The following is a 26,342-nucleotide window of genomic DNA, read 5'->3' on the forward strand; positions in this document are numbered from 1 at the left end:
ATGTTCTGTTTTAAGTTCTACAATTTAGACACATCTCCCTGTCTTCACTCTTTCCCAAAATAAACTTTACTTTACCCAAATAGTATTCTGTATGGGTGCAACATGTGGAGAAGTCAATTGGACAATTAAATGGACAGGGGAAAAAAAGTTCACTGATGCATTTTTTTTAACTTTTCATTTGACAATTTTCCAATAACAATGTAATGACTTGAATAAACAATTACAGAGTGAATCATAAATGGAGAAGGCAATGGAGAATGGAGACTAAAAATCAAGAAAAATGTGTGAGGGACTACTAAAATCTGAATCAGAAAAGATGTTCAAGATTCAATGGACCTATGACTTAATCTAAATATAAATTAGGATTTGATTAGGAATTAAATCAAGTAGCTTATTTCTACTGTGCACATTTGTCAGGGGAAAGGGAAGTTGGTTGTTATGTACAAATCGTGTCACATTGTGTATATACTTCTCTATAGAAACAAGAAACCAACTTCAATGCACTTTAGATAAACCACAATTTGAACAGCCTTAAACCACTTCTTTTCTTGCTGAAGTCATAGTAATAGAGAAGTGATAGCAACTGGTATCTCTGGAAAGCATTCATAATAATTATGCTCTTGAATTAAACTGGAGGAGCAAATTAAAAAAATCAGTTCTGCTGTAACCTTAAGGGGTTGCTCTACCCCTAAAAATAAAAAAATAAATTAAAGCAGTGTAAAACCATACCCTGGACTTTTTTCACCAAAAGATTCAAGTTAAAAGTTTGCTGGGTTTCCAAACACCTTTGCAGTCTATCTTTCATTCTATATACATGTGTAACCCTAAAAGCTCAGGAACTTAAAGTTTATCATGGTTTCACAGAATACCAGAGCAGCCGTCTAGAATACGTAACAGGATCCAGCAACATTCCACATTTTCTATTAACTGCCTTTTTGCAGCATTCAGGGAAAAGCAAAACTGAGGAACGTATCTGTAGCTGAGTTTCAATCCTTTATGTGTGAGGAGAATTAAGACTGAAAGTCTGTGTATTATTAATAAAAAATTTAAACATTGGATGCCAATAGGAAAAAAAAAAAAATACACCAATGCATTTGTCCTTCAATTTTATGTGCTTAGCCAAAAGGTGCAAGCCTGGGACAAAAAGAGAAGGAAAAAAAAAAAAAAAGAAAAAAAGATGTTTCTTGGGCTGCACTGTTTCAAAGAGAATGTCTCACGTGAGCACCATTCAGTATTTGTGAAATGTTTTGAGATGATGCATTCTTGACATTCTCAGATCCTTATGTTTTCTTATCTGCTTCAGATGGCACACATGCAACTAAAAGCCACTGAGCCTCACCTGGTATGGTGAGGTACTAGTATGTAGAGATACGCAGCCTATCTGTTTCTCTTTGTATAAAAAAACCCAATGAAATGCATTTCCCTGATAGAAACTAAAACAACAATCCTGTTTCATTTGACTTACCATTTCAGACACTAAGCAAACACTGCTCTGCAATTTCTAAAATGAACATTCTTCTTTCTCACCAAGCACTATTGCATTGTAGTTTCCAGTCCATTTCATTACATCTGTTACCACCAAAAAATCAAGTAATAATTATAAATTTGTAAAATAAATAGTTCATTGGCATAAAGTGATTTTTAAAGGGGATGAATAATATTTTTTCCCAGCAAATAACAAATGTTCTGATTGAACCATATTTCGATAGTATGCTAAATTCCAACCCCAACTGATTGGGCTCATTTTCTTTTCTAAAACTACCTTTGATAAGAAATGCATTACAAACTCATCAGTTTAGCTTCCTGTTAGCAAAGAGACAGCAGCCGTCTGGATTATTCTGGATCCGCAGTGAAACTGCCACACTATGTATGCTCAAACTAAAGCTGTGCAAGTTTGACAAGGGGCAGATGAATCCAGGAGTTATTGTGCAGGGGTTTAAGTCTATGCGGCAGCTGACGGTTGAAATAATCATCTATACATAGCTCTGAGCTAGCTGGGGAAAGGTTGAAGCTGTATATTTTCAACATATCTAGCCTAATGGTTAATCTGTTGTCTTGTACAGGGGGTGCTGGGTGGAATCACAGCAATAGCTGACAGTTTGGAGGAATTGCTGTGGGTATTTTCAGTTGCCTGATTCACAAAGTGGTAGGTAGCAAAGTCTAAAGAGGCTTGTCATTGAAAGAGGGAAGTCATGCTCACTGTCACTCCCATCAAAAGAACTCTGGTAGCCAAAAGCTCAATCAACATATTGATTATTTGCATTTAGTAATACAGAGCTGCAGCTTGTCTTCACCCACCATGTGAAAGCTGAGCTTTAAGGAAGACATGCCAGATTGCAGAACAGTGATTGCTCCTTTGGAGGTCAGCTGGGAAGATGCTTAGGAGAAAGCGAACAGTTAAGTTGGGGGGAGAAATCAAATATTTTTTCAAACCAAGATAGTTTAACGGTTAAAAAAACTCTCTATACTTCCAGTGCTGGATCTGGCATATCTGCGCAGTGACATGGCATTACTCACTACAGAGATTAAGGGGGTGCAGTATGAATTAGACTGAAACAAAAATGAAGTATCTGCAAGTGACAGCTCTGGCTGATGGCTGACTATGAAGGAAAACACTGTGCTAGCGTCTGGCGAAAAACAGTGCTGAAAGCCTAGCAGCTGATAGAGATGGGGGAGGAAAGGAGCAGTGGGTATCAGTGGTGGTTGTTTAGAATGTCTGGTTTTGGTCAGGATATTTTTTCTCCTTTAAAACACATTTTCATCTTCCCTTCCAGGCAAATCATGCTGAAGCCAGTTTCAGCCATTTTGTTGAAAGCACTGTACTGGTATTCTGCCTTGTTACATTTAAATTAAAGCTCAGCCCAGATTTAAGTTGTGCCAAGTGTATGCTCGCAAAGAATAAATAGAGATTGCCATAGGCATTAGATTAACTACATTGGTTGTTTTAAAAATGTTCAGGGAGTTGCAGATTGCATTTCAAATTATCTTCATTATAATAAATAAAATGTATAGAAATAGAAACAGGCATGATTCCGTAATGCAGTCTGTAGGCAAGTGTATATTCACTGAGCTTGAAAGGGAGTTCCTGACGGTGGGGGAAAGGAATAGGAATGTATGCAGCTTCAAAATACCTTTGCATAAATCGCATTAGTATCTCACATTTTATAGACATTATTTTTTATCTGTCTAATGTTGACAGGTTTCTTGGGCAAGTTCTGTACAGCATTTGCCAAAAGCAGGTAGTGTTCACCCAGGGTGTAATTAGGAAATGCTACAGAAAACATGGAATTTCTTACTCTTACTCTGCACTTACCCACTTCCATATTGTTTGCCATTCTCAAAAAGCTATTCAAAATTTACTCTCAAAATGGCCAGTAAGTATCTCTATTCTTAGTTAACAATCAAAATGCCTTATGGATACACGACAAGTGTCCTGAATAGTTCTAATGAACTTTGGCAGTATAAACAATGCAGGCAGCACACTCGTCCTGTGACCATTTGCATTGAAAATAAAGGCATATGTCATATTAGATAAAGAGAAACTAATCTACCTGTGACTAGAAGATACTTCTCTTTTAGTGAACTCGCTGGTGCTAAGCTCATCACATACTTGGAAGAGAACCCTTGTGGATTTGGAGGTTGTAGTTTAACATTGCACAGTGGTACAACAAATTACCCCAATCCAGACAATTTGGTTGCCAAACCTAGTGAGGCAGTGGCAGTATGTAAGGATGTATTTAGGTCCATATAATTAACAGCAATCTTTGTTTCCCAAATATGTTTTCTATGGAAATCAGCCCACATAGTGGTACAAGCACCCAATCAAATTTTTAAGAAATTTTTAATAAAAAGAAACTGCTTTTGCTGAACAACAGAATGCTATATACAAAGTAAGTTTTAGGTTCTGCGCATTATAGTATGTATCTGCCGAAGTCACGGTGTTGGCCTGTATTTCTCACCTAGTTGTAGAATACTGCTTAATCGGAAAGCACAGTAATACCTTATGTTCAAAATTGCACCTCTGTGCTCGCACGTGTAGTTCCATGTGTATCCTGACATGCTTGTGCCTGTGGCACAGTGTGCATGCACAACTTGACAGGCTATTTAGACTAAAAATAACCAGTTTTACTCTTCTAGGGTAAAAATATATAATTGTATTAGAGGAGTGGAGAAAGAAATGATTATCTCTACCAAAGGTAGGTTATTCAGATATTATACTGTAATCTTTTCTTTTCAAGATTGGGTAAAAAGACATGAGCCATAAGCTGTTAGAGTCAGAAAGAAACTTGTCCTATGAACAAGGTATTTCATAGTTGTCCACTGTGGGGCTTCTTACATTTTCAGCTGAAGCAGCTGAGCTCTTCTCGGAGGCAGGAGGTTAGAGGTCAGGGGATGAAACTGGTAGTTAGAACTTTCAAATCTGGAATAATTCGACAAAAAATGGCAACTCTGTTATCCCCATTGTTTAAAGTTTTGCTTTTCAGTGGTAGTACCGTGTCCACACTGTTGGAAATAAAGGGAAGTAGGATGTGTTTTAAGCAGCTCAGTCTGCCTTCATGCTGAACAAGATCATGTGATGCTATTAAATATGATGCCAAGCTCAATCTATTAAGCCATACCAAAAGATAAGGTCTTTTAGTTCTGGCTCATGCTGTGCCGCTGCAAGCACAAAATCTTGGGAAAGCTTGCTTATGTCTGCATGGAATGTGCCATAAGACATACAGTGTTACGGAAGTTTAGTGCTTAATAGTCAGGTCTGGTATCTGAAACCATCACTTACTGAACTCCAGAAGAGACTGTAAAAAGATTATGGTGTTTCTTAAATTACTTGATTGGAGGGTGGATAAGCATTATTAATAGATTTTGGTCTTCTTCCATTGTATGTGAAGATACTTTGATGCAGGCATGTAGATTTATGGAGATTATTTGCAATATTACTGTCTGTAGTTTAAAAATAGGACCGAATTGATGCATTTCAAAGTGTTCAAATACATGCTTGAGTGGTGACTTGTGTAGGGAGATAGGTCTCTGCAGATATATTTTATCATCTGAAAATTGTTTCGCTGGAGGAATATCAAAAATAGAAGTACAAAATTTGACAAAAACTCAGTAACTCTGAGGTAAGATGGATAATTTTCAAGTAGTGTATCCAATATGATACACCACATTTTTTGTGGCAGTTGTGCTAATCGAAGATATATGCTGTCCTCCAATGATTTAAAAGCTATGTGACCTCTCATGAGTATGCATTGTTATCATTATACTTTAAATGTTACTACTATTAGCAAAGAGCAGAATAACATTGTGAGTTAGACTCTAGTTCTGTTCTCACTGATTTTTCTATCCACCTCAGTCAGAGTAGTAGCAAGTCATCAGTTCAGAGATCGTTGAATGGGAATGGGTACTTTGTCACCAAATAGTTGAACCTTGCTAAAAAGGATTCTTGTAATTCACATATAATCACCTTTTTTGTGAGAGAGACAGATTTTGTGCTTGAACACAAATGGCAAGCATGTGGATGCTATTTACATATCTTTCCTGTTACCAGATAGTATTTCTAGCTGATGGTAAACTAGACAAAGATGCCAAAAAACATGCTGACCTCCTCAAACAATTTTGAGCTACTGTCTACTTGAAATTCTCCTTGGAAACTTTAAGGCAATTGAAACATATGGAAATAATGCTGCAAGATTATTAGTCCATAAACTACTCCCTACCTAACCTCCTCACCTCATAATACATAACAGAATATAAGATCTTAGTGGCTCAGTAATATACCTTCTTCTCTACAGTATACTCATTCAGAATGAAAGGAGTGTTAGGAGATCATTACTGCATATTTTTACCAGAAAAACATTTTATTATTGTCTTTTACAGAGGATGGCTTTTGTTAGAGGTATTAATATGGGGGTTTTGTTTAATTAGCTTTGATATATTAGAAATGGAAGACTAAGAATCACAGTTTCAAGCTAAATCCATATTTAGGAAATTAAATTTATTAGCTTTCTCTTCAGAGATGCTAGGTATGACCTCCTGAAATTTACAGTATTCAGCATTTCTGAATACCCAACAACTTTTATGTAGGTTTCTAAACATCAGTTTAATTCCATAAGTATTCTTGCACAATTTTGAAGTGTTGACCTTACTTTTTTCTATTATTCCTTATTTATTTTAATAGCAGCAGAGTGCTATACCTCCCCTGTCATTTTCAGTAGATTCATAGGAATAAACATCTTCCACAGCTAGTAAATCTCAATGCCTTTATCAACATGTGGGAAATAAGTGTTGCCTCCAACACACTTACTCTAGGATGGGATTATTGCTTAAAGATAATAATATTGTGGAATAATCCTTTTATAAGTATTCTTCTATAAAAAGCGATTTTTAGAAAAAAGCATAAGCAAGCTGCAGGTATAAACCTTTATTTCAGCTGTAGAAACTGATACTTTAAGCTTTAAAGTCTGTAATTCCACGTAATATCAAAATTGATTCATGCCTGTGGTTTGAAATAATTTTTAATATAAAGACATTAATTTAAATTTTTTCTTATTATTTAGAAGTAAAGAATGCAGCTAGATCAAGTTACCCAAAATGTTCATATCAATTCAAGAATGCAACCACTTATGCATTGGTTGGTGCCAAGTCCACTGAAGGAATCCTGGAACCTGTTCCACTTGTTAATAACCGTAAAGGGAGCCTCTTCCTGCCCAACAACCCCTCGCTGCTGCACCTTAACTTATTGAGTTCTGTTGAACAAGGAAAATCTACGTACTGTAGATTGCAAAGGGCACTCAGCTTGCCTGTAAAATACCGCTACCACTCCCAAAAGCCGGGGTTGAACCAAGATCTCCGTAGGTAGCCCCGTAGATGGATGCATAAGGCAATACAGATTGGTTTGTGCATGGTTTTGCAGTCTGTTTTCAATGTGACTATGACATTACTAATGCTCTGTTAAGTGCTTACAGATGTGGGTTTCTCCAGATGTGGTGATTAATAAGTTAATCAAGATAGCTAGTCAACTAATGTTTCTGGGTGGTTTGTGCTTTACCTTTCATATGGTTTATGTGCTCTGAAGCATTTACATGCTAGGCAGAATGAGTTTATCAGGTATTCCAGTTCGTGTGTTCAGTATTATAGATGTTATTTCAAATTCCAGCTCTTTTTGGGGTCTAAAAAATAGTGTCTGTAAACTGTTCTGCTAGTGACCTGGGAGAGGCAGTGAAGGAGACAGGTTTATTTAAAAAATAGTAACAAAATAACAGAGAAAAAAGTTATGAACTTGTCCACTTTTTCTGAAAGACAATCCCTTCATTTTGCTTAAAAAATGAAATGAGGATAAAAGGCAAGTAATATGTTGTTACAGATGTTCAGCTCCACATTAAGGCTGTTAAAATTACCAGCACATCTTAAATCAATTCACGGAACATTGTCTGGAGGTTATGTCATTGAAATAATGAATCCTCTTTACTCAAGAATAAGCAAACATGTTAAAAAATCAGTGTAACTTTAAATTAAACTCCAGCATAAACCGGAGCATCTGAAGCCTCATTAGACTTGCCTGACATTTTTCTAGCACTGAGTCTTCCTGAACCGCAAAACTTGTTAGATTCTCTGCCTGTTAGACAAGTGAACACTGGGTTGTTGCAACCCTACATTAAGTGTTATACTTAGGGATGTGTGAACAAGCTTCTGAATTTTATTAGAACTCAGAGGCTGGATTGAGTTCTGGTTCTATAAAATTCTGTGTCCAATTCTTGAACGAACTTGCAATTTTCATGAAAGCTGGTAAAGAAAGTCTGCATAATATGATATGACTGTATTTTAATACAAATCCTGTAGCATAAAGACATCAAAAATACTAAAAATGGGGACACATTCTCATGAACAAAAGCACTGGGTCAAACATACAACATCCGAGTTGAGTTGTCATATATCACAGCCCATTATTCAAATATGGTTGTCTTTCAGAAGGACAAGCAAATTTAAGACTCCCTTTTAAATTAATGCCAACACAGGAACCATGAAACTAAAACGGTATTTTATGGCTTTACTAAAAATTTTGCTTGATCTATTTCTTTAAATATTCAGGAAACTGATAAGAGTATCTGAAGGATAATAATTAAATATGTTTTATATCCTACTTACTACTAAGAAGCCACTTGTGAGTTATCATTGCAACACTTTTTGGAACAAAGCCATAGATAATGGTGTCCATTATATACCGTTCACATATTTCAGCTTCATGGATTCCCTTCCCCCATTCTTATGGAGCTGCATTTCTAAACTGCAGATGCCCTGTAAACTCTGTGCACTGATTTCATTGAAAAACAAAATCACGTCTGGATGTGATATGATTAAGATAGATCACTAATCATTGCTGCAATGAGAATAAATGGCTTCCTTGCTTAAGCAAGGCTTTGCTTTAGCAACAAATTGAGATCCCTCAGAAAGCTTTGCTAACAGGTATTAACTAGTGAGCCACATTAACCTTGGACTTCCCAGGCAATTGGTTACAGTAATATAATTTGAATATGACAAGCACATATCAAAAGAGGGATGTTATTTATTGTAGATGCAGTACCAAAAATAACTACAGACTGCTAGAAATCTAGTTCTAGAAATGGTTATTCTGGGCGTTTACTAGCAAGACTTTGTTTTTCAATCGGATGTTGGGGTAGCACCACCTGGAAGCACAGGAGAACACAAATATTGGACTGTAGAGTACAAAAGATCCTTATTGTACTAACTTTCAGTATTTGAAAGGATCAGACAGGAGTCTTATTAGCTAGGTGAATACTTGGAAAATACTCTTTTTTAATAGTGTTTTCTATTGTTCATAGAAATATTTCTGGCTATAATATGATCTACAGTTGACTTTTGTTAATGTAAGATTTTGCACATGGTCCTGATTGCTAGATATTTTCCATAAACTGTTAAAATAGTATAAGAATACACTTTACTTATGGTGCAATACTGAATCTCTTGACAAACGTTCTGTAACCCCATGGAAGCAGATTAAATTAAATGAAATTTAGAATTTTTACTACCAAGAGAGGAAAACGTATCAGTTATAGCTGGTTTCTGGAAGGAACATTTTGCATGGTTCTTGTTCCTTTGATCTTTTAAGTGGTGGATTCATCAGATTAGAACTGAATGTTTATATCCTATAAAGAATAAGAGACCACAGTGTGTATCTTGAACGCAACCTTTTGTCTGTGTAGAATAGCATGGAAATAACTTTTTGATAGACAAGTTTAAAACAAGACTAAGGCCATTTCCAAGAGAGTGATTTGCAGATGGTGTTCTGAAATGCACAAATACTTGCACTTTGTTATAATCAGAAATGGAAAGATATTACAAACAAAATAATTCTGTGCATATTCACTTCATGTTACAAATAGCTAAATACTGAAGTGATCTAGTTTAATCCGAACAAACTGTCACAGAAAGAAAATTCCAATTTGTGTATTTTTCAGAATTTTCTATGGGCTTATTTATCTCTCAGCCAAACAAAGAGTGGTACTTGACTAATCATCAATAAGGATTTCCACCATAGGAGTCTGACTTGGAAAAAAAGAATAGTCAAATGATAAGGAAATGGCTTTGTCTTTGGGGATGCTGCCTGAGAAGAAAAGAAAGTTAAGTTAGTGAAATAAATCATTATTAGATAGTCATTGCTCTGATCTAAGTATTACCTTTTACACCACTCTTAAGGTCATTTATTTTGGGGTTAGCTTTGTTTGTTTGTTTGTTTTTCTTTTGCATTGCTTTATTTTATTTTGATTCCCTTGACGTGTTATGTGATGCCAGGTCATTTAAAAAGACAGCACATCTACCTTTTCAGGGCCCGGTCCTTTGGTCTTGACCAAGGCAAAATGAAGTTCCATAGCAGACTTGGGCAAGCAGACAGACATGACAGGCTAGAATGCAGTCTGTAATAAAATAGTGTCAGAAGAGAGTTATAGCAGAAGGATATTGCTTAATTTCTTCCCAGATAAGTCTAGGGCAGGTGACATATATCCAGGTTTTTTTGATGTTCCTACGTACCTCGTTGCAAGTAGAATTTTTTTCCAGCCTCTGCTTGTGCACTGCTGATGTGTATTACGCTCTTTTAATATAGCTGCTACGACTACTACTACTAATCTCTTTCCTTTTAGCTTTAAAGTAACAGCTTCCTAGGCATCAGTTATATTATCTTCTAGTTAATTTTTCGGTTAACAATAGGATGGAAAAAAAGGTGTATTTTTCCTTCTTCATATTAGAATAATTCCGCATTAGTGTGAATTTGAGAAAGCAGGCATAAGATAATTCCCTTTGATAGCACATGTAAACTTTATGTGCAGATTATCAAGTGCAGTAACAATCTTGAAACAGTGAAGATGATGGTTAATTCTTATAGATGAGTTATTAGGAAGCTGCACTTGTTTAAGCAATACATATTGTGACATAGGTTATCCAAGAGTAGTTTATGATTGGCAAAACTGTAAGTGATTTTACATCTGGAAATTGATCTGTCATTGAAAATGCACCTCATCCTCATTAAAAGATTGCATAACACATGCATCCTCTGTTATACAGGTATTGTCTCCCCACTTCCATTCAACCTCATTCTGTTCACTCCTGTTAAAACTCCCTTTTGCTGAGAAGGGTAGAGCGATGAGGTCTGACTTGTGCTGGAGATCTGTGCACAATGGCAGGCTGCGTTCACATTCCTGACTAACTGAATCATTGAACATCAAGGCATTGAATATTTTATATCTCTTCATGAAGACTCTGTTGTTTGGCATGTGAGGAGCAAGAACCAACTGGTGTCTAGTTCATTAGCAAAAGCAGGCTGGCAGCTGTTATGTTGGTATTGCAAATAGTACTTCATCTTTCTGGGAATATAGCAGAGCACTAATTCTACTTTTCTGTAGCGCAGATTAACTGAAAATAACTCTAAGAATAACCCGAATGTGGTTCCCCACTTTGTTTTTGAAGTATGAAACCAATTTGAACGCTTGTGTTCAAAACCCTGGTATTCTTCCCTGCTTCTCCTTCAAACCAATATCTTCGACTAACATGTATTTGATTTTTATTAGTATTGGGCCTATGTTAGCAATGACGTATCAGTGAGTGAATGGACATAGAGTGTGTGTTCTTTGCTACTTCACTTGTATTTCATATTGCACTTAGAGCAGTACTTAATCTCATGAGTTCCTTATATTTCCAGTTGAAGATGAGCAGCCGTCGACACTATCACCCAAAAAAAAGCAGCGAAATGGAGGCATGCGAAATTCACCCAACTCCTCACCCAAACTGATGAGGTAAGACTGTAAGAAACTCGTATCTTCATCTCCTTTCTTCCTTCCTTCCTCTTTGCCTCCCCCCACATCAAATATAAGGGGAGGGGGTGGAAAAAAAGATTGTTAGATGGTTTCTGAAAGGCTGAAGTATTTATTCTGTCAGCTTGTCAGCAGTTAATGATAGAGCTGAAAAAAATTCTGTCATGAAAAACAGTTTGAAAAGCTGTTTGAAAAATACATAGGCTTTAAAGTCTTAGCTGTCACCCTGTCCTGTCCGTGTGTAGTTCTTAAACAGCAGTGGCACTAATGATAGCACTAACCAATCAGGGGAACTCATGTGGTTAGTTTGCCTCAGGCAATTCTCTTTTTGTTGGATTCCCTCTGAGTACTGTTTTCTGTACTTAAGGCCATATGTGAGATGTATCATCACAATCAAAAATGAACCTGAATATTACCTTCCTTTTATCCTGTCGATTGAAATCAAATTTCTGTTAATTGATTTAGACTGATAAAAAAGTCTAATAATCTATGTACTTGCCAAAGCAAAGTTCAAAACTAATGCAGTTTTACTCAGGCTAAAAGCACATTAATTATGAAATACAGGGATTTTTAAAAGGGTAGTGTATACTCTAAAAGTGGGTGATGAAAACATCATCTTGTTAGTGATATTTTTCCCCTGTTGCTATGTGTACATTATTTTACACCAGTACACCTTTGTATAACTATGTAGTTTCTTTCCATAGGGCAAATTACCTCTAAGAGATTTGTTAAAACTAGAACTGCAACACGAAATTGGAATCTATTAAAATAACATGGCATTTGCTTTCTGTCTCACTGTGCTTCACCTTTTGCCTGCTCAAGTCAGTCAGAACAGGATCAGATAGTGGACTTGGAGTTTTCTACAAGGAGGCTGTTCCTACTCTGGTTTTGCATATCTAAAGTAGCCAGGCTAGAGCCTCAGTCCGTAACTGTATCCAGAACTAAATATCATAGCAGAGATTTTCCACTGCATATATATACAGAAAAATGTAAGCTTATTTACATATATAGACACATTCATCCAGTTTGGGTGTACATCTAACTGTAACTGCTCTGCAGTCGCAGAGGTTAAGTGAAAAAAACTGATATGAATATATAGTTCTTTCTATACTTTCATAACTTTTATTGTTGACAATGTTTTTGTTCCTTTAAGAATTCTGGATACAGCTAAGTAATATTCCTCTTTGTATTTCAGTCAGTAGGCTGGAAATTTTCTTTGGCAAGTTACAGAAGCACCCACATTTGTTTATTGTTACTGCAATATAGGGCATATTCAAGGACATAACTTCTACAAGTCGTCTTCATCTCTGTTTAGACTACAGAACCAAAAGTGAGATTGATTCACAGAGGAAAATGCACCCAGCTGTGGCTTTTTTTTCCTGTTGACCATCTATTTCTGTTAAATGTATCATTAAAGGTTCTCTGCCTTCCTGTTAGCTCAGTCTTGCCCATATGACACTGATTTACATGCTTGTTTACAGTTTATGAGGAAGAATAAAATGAACATGCTGGCAAGCTTCTCATTTTTATGGTGCCAGTTGTCATGCTAGCATCATTTTCAGTTTACATAGCTTTGGACAGTCTTCTTATCTGGTGCTAATAGTTTTAACCACTTAAAGTTTTAAACATGTGGGAGATTACACCCGCCCCCCCCCCCAATCCTAATTTTGGGGAAATAGAAATAAAAAGAAAGAGAGGGAGAGAGAGAGAAAGAGCTGAAGCATTTGGAGCTGAGCACACTGTCCCTGTTTGCTATGTAAAGTATGCCTCATTTCTTTGATCTTGAGTAATAATAATTCTGGGGAGTTATACTGTTTTCATATGCTTCAAAGCTGTGTCAAAGTTTTGCTGCTTAAGGGTACTTCTTTATTCTATTGGCTCTTGGGTACTGAGATGACAGGTCCTCTGTACTAGGTGCAGGCTTTTTCAAGTCATAGCCTTCAGCAAAACATCAAATTACCAAATACAGGGTAACATACTTCTACACAAATGCCTTTCCTGTAGATATATTATACCATATATATTAAATACTTTAGTGTTACACGGTACATTTTATGTGCAATAGAAAGTGATGGTTTGAGGTAGCCTTAGGGGTACTTTTTTCCACAAGCAGAAAAAGCTAGTGTATACCGTATCAAGTATGGTTTTTACAGGACTTTCTGCCCGAAGGCCTTTGTAAATAAGTAATGATCAACAGATTGGCTGTGGGTTTTTGAAAAGCATGCCTGTGTCAGTTTGCATGATGGGGGAAGATTTTCAAAGTGGAGCCTGCTTTCATTGCCTGCTGAAGAGGGACTGAGGGAGAGTAGTCGTCCTGAGCCTGAGCTGTCTGCTCAGTAGCACATCAGAATTGCTAAATACAGGTCGAGCAGCGAGTGGAGAACTTGCCAGGCTTCCAAATCCAGGCATTGTTTTCTCCCTCTTCTCCCTTGCTGCTAAATTTATTCACCAGCCCTGTGTTGGCACCCTAAGCCTCTGCCCAGACCCAACCATCTCTTTGTCTTACCCTTTACACTGACTTAACTTTGGTTCAAGGTGCTAAATAAGAGAAAGTTGACTAAATCAGAAGAGAACTCTGTTCAGCTTTGTGTGTGATGGCCAAACGCTTTTCTTCTTTCCGATAAACAAAGGTGGCCTGTATTATCCTGTATCCTCGTAAATTACCTAAAGTGACAGGTACTTGCTTTCCTGCCCAGAAATCTTTAGTGTACGTCAGCTAAAAGTACACAAGAGGTAAATCAGCTAAGGCACTGTCATGTCTGTAGCTGATATTTATCTTTGCAATATTTTTCCTAAATTTACTTTAAAAGCTCCTTTTCAAAGCCAGCTTCACCCCTGTGAACAACTGGCTACTTTGCGGACTTTTCCTCAGCTATGGTCCTGGATCTAGGGGGGGCCTGGAGGACAAGAAGTCTGGAGCGTGTAAAAGAGGAATATGTGAAAAGTTCATTTACAAATTGTAATCAGAGCTATAACTTTAGGATCACTTTCTGAGCAGCCCTACAGTTAAGATAATGTTGAAAATGCTGCGTAGATTTTAGATTTCCACAGTGGCTGGGGCAAATCAGGGAAGAGGGGATTATGCCATGAGATAAAACTTTATGACTTCTGCTATCACTGGAGTAGAACAGAGGACAGAAGCTGTATCATAGGGATTCCCTGGGACATCATGACAAGAGATCTGACAGGTGCTTATTTAGACCTGCTCAGAAAGTGGGAATTTTTGAGCTTTACTCACACATAAGTAGAAAGCTGCATTATCAAATAAGGTCCAGATAGATAGATTGAAGACATCTTTTTAATGTCTTTTTGATGTTATTGTCTCTAAATGCCAATAAATTACTAACTGAAATAAATAGGTGGTAGGCATACATACGTTCTTTGTATACGTCACAAATGGTCTAGATTCACATTTAGAAAGTCACTGTTCTAACTGAATCCCGCATCTTATCAAATGACATGAGCAGAATCACACTGATGCAATACTGGAAGAATCTAATCGATCAGAAACATATCCTTCAAATTCCAACTATAGCTAAAAATGCAAATTAACTAGAAAAATGCTCTGCAATGTCATGATTATTTCTATCTGTTTTACATCAACAGAAGTCTGTCCCATTAAACCCACAAGAACGTGGGTATTATTTAAAAATAACTTGAACTCCAACAGGAAAAAAATGGATACTTCTCCTGTGAAGATGTGAACACAAGGACATCCTATTGCAATAAAAAGTAAAATTAAAATAGAAAGTGGAAGGAATAGGAAAGAAAGCTGTGAGTAGCAGAGTAATCATATATCAGGTCTCCTTCTTCATGAGATGGGGAAGAAAAGTAGAACCATTTGATGCCTCTGGTGTCATGCAGTGATATCAAGTCACGTGTTCATCATCTCACAGTCACAGGTTTTGATGCATGTTATTGATGAACAGCCATGTTAAATATGAGGAGGCTATGTCACCCAAATATCAAATAGCAAAGCTAGTTTTAAAAAAATGTGTCATTTTGGATTTCAGAGTGACCAGTAAAAATGTGAAAAGCCCTGGATATGAATCAAAAAAGCCACTTAAAAGGATTGTTGCTGGGGCTTATGTCCACACTTAATGCTTTGGTAGCTGCTATTGCATGAGTGGAATACACTGACTTGAAGGAAATGTCAGCCCAGCTGAGTCAAACTACCTTTTAATGCAAGAACAAATAGCATATGACAGGGCCCAAGGGGCCTGAAGAGCAAACAAATAGTTTGTCCCTGTCCACTCTGAATGTAGCGGTGTAGTTGACATAGGCCTCTAGACAAGTAGCATACTCAGCAAAGGGTCATTATCATTAGTGTCCCTGATCATATAAGAATCAGAGGCATCAGAGGACGCTGGGTTTTCAGTGTGTTGCCAAGGAGAATTTCATAAGCCTGAGGATTTTTCTTGATCAAGGATCTAAAATAACCCCCAACCAAACCATAAAACTTGCTCAGAGACTGTCAAGACCCAGCTAAGTGACACAGAAAAAAGTGAGCTTTTTGGCATATGTTTCCGGAAACATAATGAGATTATTTATCTGAAGTTGAGGGGGAAACCTCCTGTCTTTTTTCCTGAAGTTGGATGTAATATTCTAAGTATATGAACAATGGCTGTGCACATTTATCGCCTCATCTGCTCACCCAGCTACATACACTCAAACGTACACACACATTTCTGCTAGTGCCACTCAGGATGAATTTGTATTGCCCCTGCCATTGTAGTGCTGCCTTTCCATGAGGTGAAACTGTGAGCTTTCTCAGAGGAACCAAAAAAAGTGATGGGAGGTCTAGAGGGGAATATTTGTCAAGCAAAAACTGGTAAAATAAGTTCAATCTGACCATTCCCGGCCCCTTCTGGCTGGGCCCAAAGGGTTGTGGTGAACGGAGTTAAATCCAATTGGCGGCCGGTCACAAGTGGTGTTCCCCACGGCTCGGTACTGAGGCCGGTCTTGTTTAATATCTTTATCAATGATCTGGATGAGGGGATTGAGTGCACCCTCAGTAAGTTTGCAGACGACACCAAGTTGGGTGGGTGTGTTGATCTGCTTGAAGGTAGGAAGGGTCTTCAGAGGGATCTAGACAGGCTGGATCGATGAGCCGAGGCCAACTGTATGAGGTTCAACAAGGCCAAGTGCCGAGTCCTACACTTGGGTCACAACAACCCCGTGCAATGCTACAGGCTTGGGGAAGAGTAGCTGGAAAGCTGCCTGGCGGAAAAGGACCTGGGGGTATTAGTTGACAGCCAGCTGAATATGAGCCAGCAGTGTGCCCAGGTGGCCATGAAGGCCAATAGCATCCTGGCCTGTATCAGAAATAGTGTGGCCAGCAGGAGCAGGGAGGTGATCGTTCCCCTGTTCTCAGCGCTGGTGAGGCCGCACCAAATACTCAAATGCTGTGTTCAGTTTTGGGCCCCTCACTACAAGAAAGACGTTGAGGTGGTGGACCGTGTCCAGAGAAGGGCAACAAAGCTGGTGAGGGGTCTCGAGCACAGGCCTTACGAGGAGCAGTTGAGAGAGCTGGGGTTGTTTAGCCTGGAGAAGAGGAGGCTGAGGGAAGACATTATCACTCTCTACAACTACCTGAAAGGGGGTTGCAGAGAGGTGGGTGCTGGTCTCTTCTCCCAAGTGACAAGCAATAGGACAAGAGGAAATGGCTGCAAGTTGCGCCAGGGGAGGTTTAGATTGGATATTAGGAAAAATTTCTTCACTGAAAGGGTTGCCTGGCATTGGAACAGGCTGCCCAGGGAGGTGGTTGAGTCACCATCCGTGGAGGTATTTAAAAGACCTGTGGATGAGGTGCTTAGGGACATGGTTTACAGTTGAACTTGATGATCTTAAAGGTCTTTTCCAACCAAAACAATTCTATGATTCTATGATTTTCCATGACTCCCCTAAACCAGGCATGAAGGTAAGGTTTGAAGAGGTGAAAGCTCACTGATTAACCATAATAATGGTTTATATTTATGTCCCTCAGCCTTGGAGATTTCCATCATGTACTCTAAAATTTACATCCTTTGTTAAGGATTTACAAGGCTAACTTTATCCAGTGCTAATATGCAATGATAACTAAGCTGCAACACAGCAGGTATTTAATAGCACATTTCACTTCCTGATTCTGTTTTACAAGTTCACTACAGCCAACATGAGCAACAGGAGTAGCTCAGTAATTGTTGGAGTGGGAGCTGGACCCGGAGTAACGATGGAATCTCAGTATAAGTATAGTCGTTCTCCCCTTTATTCAAGCTTACAGAGTATATATAGACAGATGCCAAGAACACGCATTCGCAACAGTTGTATAATTGGCGTACAGCCTCTGTTCACGCGCCAAGGTGGCAAGTGAGATTGGTACAGTGCTCTTGTGCACGCACAAGAGCACTTCTTCTCTTCGCGAATGTAGCTCCTTCTTCTTGTTTACCATTCCACTCTCTCTTATCACAACAGGCTTTCAAGAACAGTTAACGGTTTCCTCTGAGCCTTCCCCCTCATCAAAGACTGGGTTGCTCATGGGAATCAGATTGTGTCCCTTGTTACTAAGCCATTCCTCCACAAGTAATGACTATATTGTCTTAGACCTGTTTTTAACAAGGCTATAGAATGAAAAGGTTTGAATGATAGGGGGTAGTATACATTAGCCCTCTGACTCTTGCTACCACTGGTAGTTGTGTTATAAACCATTGGAATAAGAACAGCATCAGATGTTTTTTAGAATACTGTGAAATCTTGCACAAGTGTTTTGAGATGAAAGAGCACTGTCAGGAAAGAAAAGGAGAATTTTCCAGCAGAAAAAATCAGCAGGCTTTTTTATAAAGTTCAGGGTAACAGAAGATCCACTCAGATGAAGGCATTGGAAAGAAAAAACTCTTCAGCTTTAAACCAGTTATAAAGAAAATAACATTTTCTTATAAACTTTGACTTGCGAAAGTGGTAGCTTTTATCATAAGGTATAAAGGCTACACACTTCACTTAAGTGGCAAAAACCACTCCTATATTTTATGATGCCGCTTAACTGTGGTTTTTTTTTTCTTTTACAAATGAAAAATTATTTTTTCAGGTACATTCTCCTACCCCTCAAAGATTGCTAGTTCTGCAGCCTGCATGTATATAAATGGGAAACATTAAAACCAGAAGATGCATTGGCTGTGTGCCTTGTCTCCCCCTCATTAAATTGCTCATATGAAAGTCTAAAAGTTAACTATTTTGTTACTTTTCTATGTGAGAGGATTCATACTTCAGAAGCATATTCTGAGCATGTCCTGAGGTATTGAGATACTTTAATGAGCAAGACTATATCCTTACTATGGATCAAGACTACTATGTCCTTAGAAGTCTTGATAAATTAACGTGAACTCTTCAGTAAGGCTTCTGAGGATAAAAAAGAAACTTCAGCAACATCTGGGCAGAGTGAGAGGGAAGGAAGAGAATCAGTATTCTTAGCACTGTAATTCAGCCCGTAAGCTTGCACAGGGCACTAGGTACCAACCACTGTATTAGATATATTCTTCTTTGTAGATTTAGGGAAAAAGTCAGACAGTGTGAGATTGTAGCCAATATTAGGATAGCTTCTGAACATGACAATGAAAGCATTTAACAGTAAACTGCAGGTTTTCTTTCTCTTGTCGCATTGGGTTTTCTTCTCTAAAGCCCTGTGCGTCTGGCACTGAATCCTTACAAATTTCATTGCTGATTAACCTGTGAAAGGAAAGATCAGTAAGAGAGTGTCATTAGTGTAACACACATAGGCAACAAATTCTCATTACAACTTAATGCCATCCACACAGACTGCAGAGGGTCACAGGGAATGGCTAATGGTAGCCGACAAATGTTGGGTGTATGAGTCACAAAACATTTGCTGAATTCCATCAGAATGTCGTGACAACCTTCACAGCTAGTCCCAGCGAGCTGCTGGAGTCAGTGGAGTTTGCCTGTGACAAGCCGTCACTCTAACTTGGTTGAGCTTTATAGCACCAGTCAAAGCAGTCAGAAAAGATTGAAGTGACAGAGACCCACTGAGTAAATAGTGAAACATGCAGCACATCATGAAATATTCAGCCAGGGTGTAAAAGCTCTAAATGCTTTTTCAATTATTAGCACCTGCACTGGCTGCATACATCTAACACTAACAGCATGTTAATTGCCACAATTTGTTAGGGTAGTTGTAGGAGAAATTTCAAAGGCATGAGACATTCTCTAGTGTGTCTTCAGTCCCTATCTTACCTTCAGCAAACCTACTCACTCCTTCCTCCTAAAGTTAAGTAGGTGTCTGCATACACTTGCAACCACTCATCCGCATCCACATTCACATCCAAAGTCAGGAAAACTCAAAATTCCTGGCCCACAAACAAGGTGAGTTTCAAGACCCTGAATCTTGAGCAGTGGTCTGCTAAACATCTTTTTGTGGGCAAAATCCAGATATAGTATATCTATCTGAGAAAGGCATAATTGCAGACTTTAACAAACATGGGTTAAAGAGGAGTTGCGTTGTTCCCAGGGGTGTTTTGCCATTGATTTTATATAAGGACAATTTTATTGTAGGGCAGAATAAAAAGTAGCCAAGACATTGTTTTACTGATGTGCAAAGACTAATGGATTACAGCTTATTTTCAAACAATACCAGGGTCCCTATGGTCATACAGTATTGTCTTCCCAGTGCTCAACATACAGAGCAGTTCCACTGCAGATCAGTGAGGGTATATTGCTTTAATACTCAAAAATGCATGTGAATGATAGCAAGAGAGTTGAGACAAAGGTGACAGAATCCAAGGATATGCTAAACAACAGTCATTTAATGAGGCAGCCATTTGGCCCTGCATGGTCTTTTCAGTTTTGTCCATTCCCAGTCATTACCAAGAAGTTCCAGACTCAAAAACTCCAAGTAAGTAAGTTTGCAGTAGTTATAAATGTGTGCTAGGAAAGCAGTGCTCTTTAAAATGTAACGTTGGCTTCCTCACAATAGGTTTGCTGGAAGTGGGATTTATGATTTTGCTTTAGGCTGTTGTCTTCCAGGCAGGCTTTTGGGGGTTGCAGCTGTAGCATGGCATTTAGCATCATTTTCAAGTTTAATTGATCATAAGTGGCATTATATGCTCTTCAAAACCTTGAAAAGATGGTATTTTGCTCTTCTTTCTAAGTCATGCGTATGTAATATCTGCCATAAGAACCAGAGAAGCTATTTTTAAACTGGGGTTACGGATGAGGGAAATTTAACTTTTGCTCCTTTTCTCCCATGCATGTTATACATGTCTGTCTTTTCCTAGCTGGAATGACCAAATGCTCTGGTCATTGCAAGCCATAAAAGCCAACATCTCAATTAAAGCAAACACTATGCATTTTAATTGGTATAAGGTGGTTCTCTTCCTATCATTTGAATTTTTCAAGCAGATGACTTTACAGCCCTGGAGAATACAATAGCTGCAGCACTAATACAAGCATTTCAACAGTAACCTGCCAATGTGACTAAAGCATGGCTTCACAGGGCCATCTTCAAGGGTGAGGCGGGCAGACAGACTCTAGAAACATTCAGTCATGATTTGGCTGTAAGGCCAACAACTGTAATGCTTTGTATAATATGAATTTTAATAGGAAGAGGGTGTCCAAACCCCTTAGGCAGATTTGACAGCCTTGGCCTCTGTGTGTCTGTCTTAATTAATTTTTAGTATTTGCAAAACAGGTTTAGATCATCTGATTAACAAGAACATATTATGTCCAAAGTAGTAATAGTATTTTATTACTGTATTACTCCATAAAATGATCATGGTTTTCAAAAAAAAAGAAATCCAAAGATCAATTCAGTTTTTAAGTACATAAGCCAGCGTATCTTCTAACATCTGAGGACAAAGTTTTCAACCTCCATAGACATCTTCAGGGATTGCTTTGCTGAGAATGAAAAATCATTGATTAAAGAGAGATTAAAATAATAGCTTAGCCCAGAAGATTTAAATTTAATAAACACACTTACATGTAAAACCCTACAGATTCTGAAACACAAAGCACAGCTAGTCTTATCATCGTTGCCTTCTCAGGCAATAATCCGTTCTCCTAGAGTAAAAGTAGTTCAATAGTATCTATTAGCATACTTTCCTGTGCGACCCATCCTGTTTGCTTCTTTTAATGCTCTCACTTGCTGTGAGCAGTGAAACAGAGGATCCAAACAGTTTATCATGTTGCAAATAAGTGCATGTATTGATTAAAAAAAAATTAATTTTTTTTAAAAAATTACAATTTGTTACCTAAAACTTCAATAGGGAGTTATATCTGATGATTCACATTCTTCCCCCTTTCCATAGCACACTTTCTTCCCCCTTTCCATAGCACACTTCTGTTTAAACCTAAGATAACTAGAAAATATAGTATTGAGGTAAAATTCTAATAAATCTTGGGCACAAGCTACTTTGAATATTCCCTTTTCGGATGCAAGGCCCTTACCCAAAAGAGAACTGCGCTAGGCTTTAAGCACACACACGCTAAAAATTGTCTCAGACTTCAAGGCAGTTGACTACAATTTGATGTCAGATATCTCTTATCACCTGTTTTGTTATAACATTCCTTTCAATTTGTATCACTTCTGTGACTGGGATTACAGTATTGCTAAATACTCATTTGTGTGAAAGCTTCAGATGATCTATTTAGTTTTAAATCTCGGAGTAGAAAAGAAACACTGGCATTTTTTACAAATTGATTTATTATAGTTTCTCTGATGAAGGGAAAGGGAAAAAGAAAATTCCTTCCTATATGCATCTGATTTCTGAAGGGAAAAGCAGGCGATTTGATCAGTGAACTTTGCTTTTGTTTCAGTGGTCTGCTAGGAAAGCTCATGGAGAAATGTCTTCTGAAAGTTTGGGGAAAAACAACCCCAAAACACCAAAACAGCAGAAAGAAAACCATTTCCCAGTGGAAGCTCCTGAAGATTACTAACCTTCTAGCAAACTTTCTTATTTTGAAATACATAGCTAACACATTCCATCAGAAAAAGTAGCTAGGACAGAGCACCACTGAATGTTGTCTGAACATTAGTACAATCTTCAAATGGAATTGTATCCATGCTTGCAGACCTTACTGTATCACATGCAACTACGAGCAGCAAGGAATGCCCTATGAACAGCATCACAGTTAGCTCTCAGGCAAAACTACCATGGCTGTAGCTCACTGATGGAGTAAGAGAATGCAGAGTCTAGATATTTTTCTAGAAATTAAAAAAAAACAAACCCCAAAACATCTCCACAACAAAACCCTTTGGTACAGCTTCTGCACCAGGAAGTCACCTCTGCTTCCCACAAAAGAGGGAGCACAGTTATGCAAGGCCTTTCGTTATTAAACCTGGAGTAGGGTCAGAGACTCCAGGTAGTCCCCTAGAGACTCCTCTGGTGCCGGTAGGTTGATAGTGAAATGCACTGAACTGTATTTCTCTTGAGTGAATGTAAAAATCTTCAAAAACATAGTGTTTCTTTTTCCAGATGAGTCTTACTTATGCCTTTGCTATGTAGGGCAGTGCTTTTTCTTAAAGCATCAAAAGATTCTGGTTTAAATGGAACATTGTATTAGTAGTTTCTCAAGTTCTTTTAAGCCACTTTCTATGGAGTTGACCCTGTTTGAGTGAAATGAATGAGAATTTTCCACTGATTTCAATGGATATACAATCAGTGGCTTTAAAATTACACAAACTAATCACCCTGATGGAATTAGAGATTATACCTTTCTTAGGCATGCAAGCATAACTGTTTTAAGCATGGTAACTTATCGTACTATATTCAGGGTAAATTAACCTATATCATACACAGTGTTCAAAGTCTGCTTTAGCAGACAATGCAGAAGAGAGGTTCTTAGCACAGTCTGCTGGCGTGTATGCTTTAAAAGCAGGAAACTTTCCAGTTTTGAGAGTTTATCTAGTATGGGCATTTCTTTAACAGGCTTCAAAAGCCAAGCTGCTTTAAAATTTGGCTACCTCTCTCAGAGTACTTAGCATATTTCTACATTGCAAATATTTTCTTCTTTGAAATGTTACAATTCTGTATCAGGATATTTCAAGCATTCATGACAAAGACCTTAAGTAAAGACTGTAGTTTTGCCAGACAAAGCTCTGTTCCCTCTTTGAATTTAAGATTTTAGGGTCAGTTTACCCTGTGCCTTGTAAACACGGTCCTCCTTCTAATGCTATTGTATAATGCAATCACTTAGGGGTCCTCACTAGCATTTGAGAGTGTTGGAGTCACTTAGTACTTAGCTTAATGTTTGATTTTAGCATATAAATTAAAGAACTGTATCTGTCTGTGCTTAGATGTAACTATATTGCTGGAGAGCACGTTTATAAAAATGTCTTTTATTTGATTCTCCTTTGAGAAGCCTTGTGCTTTAAAATCTTACTGCAAAAACACTTAGAAGGTTATCACAGGTAGTGTTGTCGGAGAAAATGGACATTGTTGTTTGGTATTAAAATCATGTATTCCAGATGTGGGCATTTGTTAGTCAGTCTGCTCTAAAATGACATACTGTTGAATCTTTAAAGGGCTTCAGTTTGGGAAAGCAAAATATGATTGGGCAAATTCCTAAAATATTTAAAGTGCAGCCTGTTAAAGCTTTTACTGTGAAGAGCATCACGTCAGAAGTTGTATGTGGTAAAAGCAAGTAATTGGCTTTCCATACTTATGCCAGTCAGTCAGCATGGGGCTCTGTTCCTATCCCTTCTACTTCATTGCAGATGCTAATAGCAACTCCAATATTTATTTTGGAGGGGTGGGACTGGAAAGAAAAAAATCTTTTATGAATGTGATGGTGTCAGAAAGCTCTGTTTAAAAATAAATGGTCATCGGTGTAGAAAGAGTATAGAAAAATCTTCAAAACTGCACCCAAAATTTAAAAACTAACTTTTTTTTTCTTTTCAGCTTTTGTTTAAAAGTGCCCACATTGAAAGCATGCTAAAGTGTAAATATATTTCATTTTTTTACTTTTACCACTCTTTGTACACAGCTCTTGGGATATCTTTCCATCCATAATTCATAGTATTTTCCACTTACGTTGTCCTCAACTTGTTTTTCCGCAGGCATGACCCCTTGTTAATTCCTGGCAACGAGCAGATTGACAATATGGATGCCAATGTGAAAAAATATGACTCTACAGGGATGTTTCATTGGTGTCCGGCCAAGGACATTGAAAAGGTCATTTTGGTAGGTATTGATGATAGGTTGTGTTTGAAAAGAGGTTATTTGAACCATAGAACTAATGGCTAATGGATTAATAAATTAATTTCTACTATCATTAAATCCAGCATATTGAAATCAGAAACACAGCCTGGTGAAATCGAAGCTAGCATTTTCGTTAAAGAATTATGATTATATAAATCTGTATGCCAAGTGCAACAATAAAAATTGGTCCAAAATAGAGAATTTCTTTTTCATAAGCTGAAATTTGCATATAGAGTTTAAATCTTTAGAGAATTAAGACTGAAAATATTTAAATGTTTACATACCCCATTTGTCTCTTTACAGTAATGATTCTGATACAGGCAAGTGTTGCTTTGCATTATCTCTTATTTATTGATGTGAATTTTGCTCTCTTAGAACTTCTCTCACAATTTCCAACATTTCGAGATGTCCAAATAGGCCAGAGTAAGTAGTACTACTACTCTGCCTTTCTAGCATGTTGTAGTGAGCCTAGTCTATGTTTGTTTTGTTTGTTTAACTGGGGAAACCATCAAACTGACTCAAGTCATTAAAAATAATTAGAAGGCCTATCACAGTCTATTTTGCTCGGTGAAAGTTTGTGCCACTTGTGTCCGTGTACTCATACCTAAGAGTAACAAGTAACTAACTTCAGATCTCATACGCAAAACTGATGATACTTGAAATGAACTCCCTGGTGGATCTTCACTGTGTCGCACTTCATAAAGCTTTTCCTGAGCCTGCTCTCTTAGATTTTCCTGCACTGTGGCATGGTGTAGCCGACCATGGTGACAGCCCTGGTTTATTCTAGCAATCAGGGGTTAAAAGCTTGTCTCCACTTCTCCTCAGGGGTTTCTGTAATAACCACGACATTGCCTGGAATTGCAATATCAGTGTTTAAACAGTCAAGCAAGTAAATTCCAAATTCTAGAGACTGAACTGTGAGACAGAGTTTGGCTGAACAGCTTTAAATAGCATGCATTTATATGTATTTGGCAGGCAAGGAGGGCAGCCCTGCTGTACAATACTTTGTAATAGACAGAGATAGAAATCTGCCTTCATGCTCTAAACACATTTTAGCAGACAACCTTTACATGTTGTCTCACTTTGAAAAGTGTTTCTCCAAAAACGGTGCTGTGGAGTCCGTCATTTGTCATCTCTTGGTGATGTCATGTCAGTTTTCCCCCTACTAGCCTCTGAATCTGTAAGTCTGGCCAGGTTCTGTCTGCTTCATGCATCAGCACCAATAAAGACACTGCCAGCAAAATGCTTCCCTACACCTTTTCAAACTCAGTCCACAATTTATGTCTACATTCATCTCCATGCAAATTTAACGCTGTCCTTAGAGACCACACAAGTACAAATTAGTACATAATTTGAAGATGATGGGGTTTCCCAGGCTGTCTCCTAATTGATGCTTGATGATGCCTCACTCAGAAAAGAATTAATTTTTCTGCCCAAGGTCTGTTTTGGCTCTGCAAGATTCAGCAGCATCAGGTAGTAAGAACTTTTTTTGACGTACAGTCAAATGTACGTGGCTACATACAGATCGATGACTATAGAGTGACATCTTTTACATAATTTCTTTCAAGACTTGATCTCTGTCTTGTAAAGTCTGAGTATTCCAGACCCATAGGCAGAGGCATGGGACAACTTACATGCTTCACTTGAGCATTCGCTCATGTCTTCTGCTGTCTGAAGGGCCAAGACCACTCGGTAGAGTTGTATGAAAATCAGTGTAATTGCCCCAGAGAAATTGAAAGCTCATGTATTTTTTAACTGATGAAAAAACTTCTAATCAGAGTTCCTGTTCTTTTTACATAGTGAACACCTCTGCTGCATATTCCAATCTGCA

General features: G+C 37.9%; 1 protein-coding gene across 11 annotated transcripts in view; it reads left to right on the plus strand.

Annotated features, from left to right (window-relative positions):
- KCNMA1 (potassium calcium-activated channel subfamily M alpha 1) overlaps nt 1-26,342 on the plus strand; it is a 511,181-nt gene that overhangs the window by 431,621 nt on the left and 53,218 nt on the right. For all 11 annotated transcript variants that reach the window (XM_059820930.1, XM_059820929.1, XM_059820934.1 and 8 more), the window contains 2 exons: nt 11,213-11,306; nt 24,370-24,493. In XM_059820930.1, coding sequence (XP_059676913.1) covers nt 11,213-11,306; nt 24,370-24,493 — 218 coding nt within the window. The remainder of the gene's footprint in view (nt 1-11,212; nt 11,307-24,369; nt 24,494-26,342) is intronic.

This window comes from Gavia stellata, chromosome 9, assembly GCF_030936135.1.
Source record: "Gavia stellata isolate bGavSte3 chromosome 9, bGavSte3.hap2, whole genome shotgun sequence".
In the NCBI taxonomy this organism is placed as follows: Eukaryota; Metazoa; Chordata; class Aves; order Gaviiformes; family Gaviidae; genus Gavia; species Gavia stellata.